Source organism: Oncorhynchus clarkii, chromosome 12 (assembly GCF_045791955.1).
Source record: "Oncorhynchus clarkii lewisi isolate Uvic-CL-2024 chromosome 12, UVic_Ocla_1.0, whole genome shotgun sequence".
NCBI lineage: Eukaryota > Metazoa > Chordata > Actinopteri > Salmoniformes > Salmonidae > Oncorhynchus > Oncorhynchus clarkii.
In genome coordinates this window covers 32263735-32273686 of record NC_092158.1, presented here as the reverse complement: position 1 = coordinate 32273686, position 9952 = coordinate 32263735, and the positions used below count along the sequence as shown (strand labels likewise).

Below are 9952 nucleotides of genomic sequence, written 5' to 3'. Positions count from 1 at the left end.
CAGATACTGTGGGAGTGCCCAGTGCAGCTCACTGTGCATTGAAAATCCCTGTACGTCATTAACATTCCCCAACTTCCAGAATATTTCCCCCATGGTTTGTAGACCCGCTGAAGGATCGTGTGGAAGCTGAGAGAGAAATTAGAGGAAAACTGCAAAAAGAGCCTGGTAAGTTAAAAAGGGGGGGGGACTTGTGTTAACTGCAGGAAAACATCTGACCAGGAATGTGAAAGTCCCTCCATTTTGGGGCTTATAAAATTATTTTTGCTAATTTAGTTCTGTATTACAATACAGCTTCATGTGATTGAGCATGTGCAGGCCCGTTGAAAGGACAAAGTTGTCAGGCTAAAACATACTTCTTCCTCCCAACTTCACTGTTCACACTTAATGAATGGGTCACATGACAGTGAAAATGCTATGATGATCAAATAAAGTGATGGTCAATTAACAGTGGCAATGCTGCTTTGAATTGTGCCATGTCTGAGGAAGCCTATTTTATTAGTAGCGGTCCCACCCAGCAACAGACTCTTGTGCTCTGATCTGAGTCTCAGTTGCCTCTGCCAGGGGGCATCTCACTTTACTTGGTAAATTGAACACATGCTGTGTGGTGGTAGAGAGTGTAGAGAAAGTATCAGATCGATTATCAGAAGAAATGAGCTGTGCAATTTATAAACATATGTTCAGACAGATATTAATGACGATGCACGGAACTATAAACCGGCATATTCATCCTCCTCTAAACTTTCTCTCACACTGGTTTCTGTCCAATTAGATGAGACCGTCATTGCCGGTATTTGTACGTGCCATTCTTTGTTATGACTTATAAGGGCATTGAATTACGCCCGATGTCCACCAGATGCGTATGCATTTTGTTTTGCCGGATGTCTGGCCCACATTTTCCATACTTGACACACATGTGTTTCGCTTTTCAACTAGCTAAAACCTAGCTAGTTGGAGTCAGTGTGTTTACCTCCATTTGTAAAGCAAAGCACAAGTTGAAAATATTGAAAACATGCAGTACACACACAGTTGTGGACTGCTCCATTCACAATGAAGAGTTTGATGCATCTGGTGGACATGAGGCGTTAGCGTGTGCTGTGATTTGTAATTATGCATGCAGAATCTAAATAATAGGTAATGCAAATTTAGAATGTACTGAAATAATTTGTAGTTCCAACAAAACTTCTAAGGGCGTCATTGTTACATTAGAGATCAAACTTTCTGTTTAATACTGAAAAATGTGAAGCCTCACGCCTGCTTAAGGTCACTCATTCCAGGCCTCAGAGGATGCATAGCATCCTTTTGTTTAGACTTCATGGCTTAGCCTGATCATGTTGCTACTTGTCTGCTACCGAAAGCCTCCTGCAGGGCAACACAGAACAGAGAGAGATAAATAAAAAGTGTTTGGTCCCCCAAATGAAGCGAGAGCTTGATTTAAATGTCCATTGTTCTTCTTAAGAGAACTTGTATTCTTTATTCAGTAGCTAATGGCCCTCATTAGTTGCTGTAGAATTATTCCACTTAGAATGTTGACCACTGTTTCATCTTCTAGGCGTTTTACAGCTGCAGTGTCAACGTGGCTCTTGAGTCTTGCCTCTACTTGGAGACTCTCCAATGGCACGATCAACCCTGCTCTCAGATTCTCTACCAATGAATTCAGGTCTATAATTACATTACAGACTGCATAATGAAAGCTTAGTATACCACACAGCATGTCCATTCTGCATCATCCAGGTTGAATAAAAGAGAATGTGGTATTCCTCTTGAAGCTCAGCGAAGTGTTTGAGAAGTGCATTATCTCCTTAACTTATGCTATCACTGGCAAGAGCAAGGAGAGAAGTCCCGCAAGAGGTTTTCTGCATTCAAAATACAGGACAAATTTAATTTAATTTGCCTCTAACACATGGGATTTGAGACTCTGTTGCTCTGTAATCGCTATGATGCTCCATAAGAAAGTCCACTGTATGCATCTAACACGTACACCTTTTCCATGTCCCCTCTCAAGTCTCTACTGATATGGTTGACACCATGTGGGTGACTAACCTGGTAGCCATGGCCCTATTGGCCACTGCAGCCTCCGCTGCCACCGCCGCCTCAACAGACAAGGTCTTGAGCAACCACGCCACCCTGCTGGCTGACAACAGCGCCAGCCTGGCCTTCAGTCTTTACCAGAACATAGCCAAGGAAAAGGACCTGGAGAACATCCTCATCTCCCCGGTGGTGGTGGCCTCTTCCCTGGGCCTGGTGGCACTCGGGGGCAAGGCCTCCACTGCCTCCCAGGTCAAGACCGTGCTGAGCGCTAACAAAGTGAAGGACGAGCAGCTGCATGCTGGCCTGGCCGAGCTCCTGGAAGAGGTCAGCGACTCCAAGGCCCGTAACGTCACCTGGAAGATCAGCAACCGCCTATACAGCCCCAGCTCGGTCAACTTTGCAGATGCCTTTGTCAAGAGCAGCAAGAAGCACTACAAATATGAACACACAAAGATAAACTTCAAGAACAAGAAGAGCGCTGTGAAGTCCATCAACGATTGGGCGGCCAAATCCACCGATGGCAAGCTGCCCGAGGTAACCAAGGATGTGGAGAAGACCGATGGGGCCATGATCATCAATGCCATGTTCTTTAAACGTGAGTTCTCTCTTACAATGGACCAGAATTTTGTAGATGCACTCTTCTCTCTTTCGCTTAGTTTTTTTACTCATTCACATATTTACAGTATAATTGTATTTTACTTTATATCTGAACAGCCCATTGGGATGAACAGTTCCACCATAAGATGGTGGACAACCGTGGCTTCCTGGTGTCTCACACTCACACTGTTGGTGTACCCATGATGCACCGCACAGGTCAGCCCTCATTATAATATCATAAAGTACCTTTGAACTGAACTGGGGTGTTCTCATTTCAAAGTGAAGGAAGATGTAAAGAAATGCCCTAGAAATGTCTCTTGAGTCTGTATCCATACTGACTGTACCTGCAGGTATCTATGGCTTCCACGAAGACACAGTGAATAAGCTGTTCATCCTGAGCATGCCCCTGGCCCATAAGAAGTCCAGCCTGGTGTTCTTCATGCCCTACCACGTGGAGCCCCTGGAGAGGCTGGAGAAGCTGCTGACCCGCAAGCAGCTGGAAGACTGGATGGGCAAGCTAAAGGAGATGGCTGTTGCTGTGTCTCTTCCCAAAGTCTGCATGGAAGTCAGCCACAACATCCAGGTACTGGAAATACCTAGAGATGACACAGGTCATTGTTTAAAACAACATTTATTAATAATTTTGTTAACTGTTATAAGATACACGTTTGAATAACAATCATTTTGTTAACTGTTTATGAGATACAAGTTTGAATAACAATAATTTTGTTAACTGTTTATGAGATCCAGATTTGAATAACAATAATTTTGTTAACTTGTTTATGAGATCCAGATTTGAATAACAATAATTTTGTTAACTTGTTTATGAGATCCAGATTTGAATAACAATAATTTTGTTAACTGTTTATGAGATCCAGGTTTGAATAACAATCATTTTGTTAACTGTTTATGAGATCCAGGTTTGAATAACATTTTAGGATACAGTACACATCACTGATACTCTTAGGTGGCTGAGAGTTCCTTCGTGCTTCAAACTCCTTTACAATAAATCTCTCTCTCTCTCTCTCTCTCTCTCTCTCTCTCTCTCTCTCTCTCTCTCTCTCTCTCTCTCTCTCTCTCTCTCAGAAACACCTTGGGGAGCTGGGTCTGACTGAGGCTGTGGATAAGACCAAGGCGGACCTGTCCAACATCACTGGGAAGAAGGACCTGTATCTGTCCAATGTATTCCATGCCTCTGCCATGGAGTGGGACACCGATGGGAACCCCATAGACATAAGCATCTTCGGCACAGACAAGCTGAAGAACCCCAAGCTGTTCTACGCTGACCATCCCTTCATCTTCCTGGTGAAGGACACCAAGACCAACTCCATCCTCTTCTTTGGCAGACTGGTGCGACCTAAGGGCAAGAAGATGAGAGATGAATTATAACACTTCGGAGTCTTATGTGAAGTGTTTTTGTATGTGTGCGTGTTATGGTGTTTATTTGTTTGTATTTTTCTATGCAAAGAGAGGAAAGGGAGAAAATGAATTGTACGTTTAATACCTCAAGAGTACATTTCCATTTGATCATCAATGTGCCAACATTTGTTCCTGTTGTTCACTATGCATGATTCAGAATGATATGTTTGTGTTGTAAGAAACAAAGCATTGTGTACTCTTAACTTCAACTGGAATTATCATCAAGCCTGCTTTCAAAACTGAATATCGCCCCATTTCACAAAAGAGAGTGATAATTGGGTTTGGTCACCCTCATGTTTGAGTATTTAAATTAAGATGAGATCACAGGATGGATACTTACATTAACTATTGTTTAAATGTAAAATAAGCATTCCTCTGTTTTCCTCTCCTGTCTCCAGTTGGGATCCCAACTGATTGCATACTCTTTCACTTCACTTTGGATTATAGGCTATTTTTCTGTTGTAGTTGTTTATTTGAATTTCACCGAATCCACATCAACTTACTTTCAATAACTAATTGAACCTTTATTTTACTAGACAAGCCAGTCAAGAAAAAAATATTATTTTACAATGACAGCCTACCCTGGTCAAACCTAACCCGGACAACACTGGGCCAATTGTGCGACACAGCTCAGGATCAAACCAGGGTCTGTAGTGACAACTTTAGCACTGAAATGCTGTGCCTTAGACCACTGCACCACTTGGGAGCCCACTCATCCATTTGATAGTTATTCAAAGGTGCTGAGCAAATTGCTACTTTTAGTTTTTTTGCCAGGATTACCGTGTACCTTTCACCAAATATCTAATTGTGAGTTTGTGAAATTTGTGTGGGCTCTTCCAATATCTTTAATGTTTAAAGTAAAAACACATTTTTCACAAGCTTTTTCACAGGTTTACAACCTGGTGCTAGCTTTTTGTTCACTCCCCCAAAGAACATTCATCGATGACCCAAGGGTCACGCCTCTGTCTGCTACTCTGCTTGGCTTTTTACTGATCCACACTGAAGGCACTGCACATCACTCTATAGCTAACTTACTAGTGAAAGAAAAAAAGTATCAGGGATCAAGGTAAGACCCAGATGCAGACTGTCGAAGTAACAATGTTTATTGTAGCAACAGGGGCAGGCGGACTCAGGGTCAGGGACAGGCAGAGTTCAGTAATCCAGAGGTGGAGCAAAGGTACAGGACGGCAGGCAGGCTCAGGGTCGGGCAGAGAGGTCAGGTGGGCGGGTACAGGGTCAGGACAGGCAAAGGTCGAAAATCCGGAGGACGATTAGAAGAGAGGCTGGGAAACGATAGGAGCTGACAGGAAAAATGCTGGTAAGCTTGAATGAACAAGACGAACTGGCAACAAACAGAATGAGAAAACAGGTATAAATACACAGGGGATAATAGGGAAGATGGGCGACACCTGGAGGGGGGTGGAGACAAGCACAAGGACAGGTGAAACAGATCAGGGCGTGACAGAAAGGCCATGTCTGTGGAAGGCTTTTGACTAATCAGTCTTGTCTCCAACACTATCACATTTTGCCACAAAAAAAATATTTTGGGGAACAATGGAATGGTATGAGATATTTACAAGTTTCCTCTTTTTCCCATAAAATGGTAATACAAAGAAAGTTGTAATGTGACTTTGTTTGATAGTGGGCTGTGGGTGACTACTAGGATGAAATGATAGCCATAGGTAGTGTGGCTAGCATTTGTGATGTCATGCAAAGTAGCCAATAGGTTTTTCTAACTGGTTGGCTGTAAAGGAATTCTAGCTATGGGGCTTTAGAGTACACAAGGAAGGACAGATACACTATATATAAAAAGTATATGGACATCCCTTCAAAATAGTGGATTCGGCTATTTCATTGTATGCTGTAGCGTTAAGATTTCCCTTCACTGTGCATGGTGATCTTAGGCTTGTGTGCGGCTGCCTGGCCATGGAAACCCTTTTCATGAAGCTCTCGACGAATAGTCCTTGTTTTGATGTTTCTTCCAGAAGCAGTGTGGAACTCGGTAGTGAGTGTTGCAACCGAGGACAGATGATTGTTACGCGCTACTCGCTTCAGCACTCGGTGGTCGCGTTCTGTGAGCTTGTGTGGCATATCACTTAGCAGCTGAGCCGTTATTACTCCCACACGTTTCCACTTCACAATAACAGCACTTACAGTTCATCGGCGCAGCTCTTGCAGGGCAGACATTTTACAAACTGACTTTTTGGAAAGGTGTCATTCTATGACGGTGCCACGTTGAAAGTCACTGAGGTCTTCAGTAATGCCATTCTATTGGCAATGTTTGTCTATGGAGATTGCATGGCTGTGTGCTTGTTTTTATATACCTGTCAGCAACGGGTGTGGCTGAAAAGCCAAATCCACTAATTTGAAAGGGTGTCCACATACTTTTGTATATATTATTGGACCCAAGTAAGTCAGGTTCGTATCCTGTTGCTCTTGGTAAGATTGCCAGGTCAGCCAATTGTTGGCATTCAATGAGTTGCTCTTATACCTGGGTATTAAAGAGATTCTCAGGTACTTTTGTATTCTTTTTAGCCAGTAGTTCTGAAAGTAGTGCCCACAAAAGTGGTAACCAAAAATTGCACACTTCGTCAAAAACGTGTATATATGTGCTATATGTCATTGCTCTCTCTTTCACTCTGCTATGTGTGCATCTTGATAGCTGTCACTCAAATGGTGAGGAGCTGAAGCTCATTGGATAGAAATTGAATTGCTTGGGGGCTGGCCCACATGGGAGAAAAAGTAGGGCAAATAGCGCATCACAGCTTCCAGAAAAACAGTCGCTTTAAATCTCGGGATTTCATGGCTAATTAAGTAAAAGTTATTTTCTTATAGATTATACATGTATGAACTACAAATTGAAACATCCAGTTGCCAATGTTCCAGAACATTAAATATATGTTGTTACTGTAGTAATTAATTACACAGGTATAAGAGCAAGTGTTACCCAGTTGGTCAAAGTAGTAAGCCTAAATCTAAATCCATGTATTTTGTCGTAGGCTACATGCATGGTATGCCTATCTCTAATGAAGTGGCACTGTGGATAATTTAAGTATCTCTCACCAGCAAGTGGTTTACATTGCAGGCCTACCAATGGCCGCGCGACAGCTTCATTCACAGAGCGCCCGTGACAGCCGTGCTCTTGCCGTTTTTCTGACACAGCCCAGCCGCCCTTCACCCGCCCTTCTCCCAACCAACGACACTATTACAGCTGCCAGTTGGAGACAAGACACTAATTTAGCATCAAGCCAGCAGCATGCCTACTACCTGTCACCACTTATTTTTATATTTATAGATTTGTATTATTTAAGGTACATTGGATGCCATGTCCATTTGAAAAAGGTTTGTGGAAAGGTGCTGTAAATGATTGTGTGTGTGCAAAACATATCAGATAACGAGGATCAATCGTAGTCACCTGGATCCAATGGTGACGACTAATCAAATGTTATTGTCATGTACTTGCAGGTGTCGTGTCTTGGCTATGCCGGATTAAGTGATATGATATGCTATTCTATAAAATAATTTCTCTGTAATTAATATTACCTGATTGAACTTATTATGTAAATGTAATTAACTGGAAAGTCGGGGCTCCACAAAATAATGTTTATAGAGCTGTTATCTTCCGAATAAACTCTTAAAGACCCGGTCATCTTTTACATCAATAGCCGTCAATTCTTAATCGTCACCTTATTCAGTCTCATCTGAAGTCATTGAATTCTTCACGAACCCTGGCTAACAAGTTGAGTCAGCAATACCAAATTTGGTTTAATAATTTATTTACTAAATACCTAAACAATCACACAGAATTACATATACACAGGATGGGTCATACATTGATTACTAATTATGTCATAAAAGAAAACGTCCCTAGCGGACAGAACAGATATGACGGCTGGTTACACAAAGAAAGGGGGTTGGGGGTTGAATGAAAACGCGGGAAGACTGAGGATGTAACGGCCATTGGTGGAAGAAGGTGAGGACCAAGGTGCAGCGTGGTAAGTGTTCATCATTTTAATGGTAAAACTGAACACTATCAAACAAGCAAAAAAAGAACAACCGAAACAGCTCCGTCTGGTGTAAAACACACTAAACAGAAAATAACTACCCACACCACACAGGTGGGAAAAGGCTACCTAAGTATGGTTCTCAATCAGAGACAACGATAAACAGCTGCCTCTGATTGGGAACCATACCAGACCAAACACAGAAATACAAAACATAGAACAAAACATAGAATGCCCACCCCAACTCACGCCCTGACCTAACAAAATAGAGACATAAAAAAGGAACTTAGGTCAGGAGATGACAGAGGAACAAAGGATTTGGTCTCTGATCGGACCTTGTAAAGCTATGCTATCGTAAATACAGAATCTTATGCATTCTAAATAACCGCCCATTTGGAAAAGGAAAATGCAAGAAATATTTACTCTGAGCTGTGCTTCAATAGGTTGGTCGTAGATGGAAGGCCGTGTTGCCCAATAGAGATCTTCCTGTCCTCTGAAGAATGTCTGGTAGAACGGATGCGTTGTAGTACCATCGTGTGTTTGGTAGAAGAGATACTTTGTCCGTCCTTTCCTAGCCCACGTTTACAGCTGCTGCTGCTCACTCAACGGCTAGGAGGTATCACTTCTTTAGTGTATAAGAGTTCAAAGTTCATACCAAGTTGCCATACTTTAAGCTGACGCTGAAGTTGGCTTAGTTCTGTAGTTTGATATTAGCCCTTTTAACGTATGGACCGTTGTCCTCACATCCTCGGGAACACAAATGTTACATTTTTGTAAAGGGCTTATGTAGTAGGGAGAGAAGGGCGTGTTTCATAGTTCACAACCAATGTCTGTTCACATGGGCGGGGCCACTGAGTTGAGCCTAGTTCACTTATGAAAACCAATTCTCTCATTTAGAAGCTAAAATTACATTTCATCTGTTCACAAATAGTTTCATATTTAAACATTTAAACAATTGCAATTGCTGATAACTATAATGTGTAGACTTTCCAAGATACCATTTTTGTCATCCTATCATCAGTAATAATGTCTCAGATGACAACTGATCTGATATCATATTCTTTAAGAACCAACGCATATTTTCAACTGGTTGGATTACCGAAATATGGTTCTGTTCACCACCCTTTTGATGTTAACAGACTCTCTCTTTGTTTACAAAGGGCTTTCCAATAGTGACATCTGTAGAGCAGAGAGAGGAAAGGGGGAAAGGTATTTATGGGGGTCATAAACCTCACCAACAGGGCAACGTCATGACACAGGCTTCTCACCAAAGTAACATAGTCATCAAATAAATAACATAGGGAAGCAATCAAATAAGTGACAGAGTAAATATAATGTATAACATACTACTAAAAATACTAAATAAATTAAATCAAGTACTAGAGGCATGCAGAAAAGAAAATAAGATAAAGTAAAATACGATTTTTTTCAAATAGCCTATAGTGATATATTAGGCTATGGACATTGTTTGCCCATGTGCATTATGAGTGGAATAAGTACAGCGCAGTTGCAGCATAGAATTATATGAAAGCATATTCATTAGTAGTACTGGAAGGTGACATAACTATTGCAATGGTCCGGTCTACAAAACTGATTTCGGTGTGTATGGAATATAAGTAAATGCTAAGTGTGTGGTAGGGTGCAGTAGTTCAGCTGTTGGAACAGTCTTTTGGCTTGGAGGTAGAGGATGGCTTTGAGACAGGTGGTTGTGGCGATGGCAAGACGGCTTGACAGAATGCAAGGTAGCATCCACCACACTGTCGACTTCAGGTCCTTGGCACCCATTATAGCCAGAAATCTAAGCTACAAAATGTAAAAGAAGCATTAGAAATTACACATATTTCCCTCCCCCCTATATATACCCTCTATATTTTATATACATGTATTGTGACAGTCTAAAGACA

General features: G+C 41.8%; 1 protein-coding gene across 3 annotated transcripts; it reads left to right on the top strand.

The window, feature by feature from the left end:
* On the top strand, nucleotides 1-7703 carry LOC139423077 (serpin H1-like). 3 transcript variants are annotated; one of them, XM_071174704.1, is made up of 6 exons: nucleotides 1-165; nucleotides 2003-2623; nucleotides 2743-2841; nucleotides 2976-3208; nucleotides 3712-5880; nucleotides 6782-7703. In XM_071174704.1, the coding sequence occupies exons 2-5, from the start codon at nucleotides 2014-2016 to the stop codon at nucleotides 4012-4014; spliced, it is 1245 nt and encodes a 414-aa protein (XP_071030805.1). In that variant the 5' UTR covers nucleotides 1-165; nucleotides 2003-2013; the 3' UTR covers nucleotides 4015-5880; nucleotides 6782-7703. The 3 variants fall into 3 exon arrangements, with proteins under 3 accessions (XP_071030805.1, XP_071030804.1, XP_071030803.1); XM_071174703.1 differs by having other exon boundaries at nucleotides 3712-6466; nucleotides 6782-7700; XM_071174702.1 differs by lacking the exon at nucleotides 1-165 and adding an exon at nucleotides 1550-1657 and having other exon boundaries at nucleotides 6782-7699.
* The last annotated feature ends 2249 nt before the right edge of the window (nucleotides 7704-9952 follow it).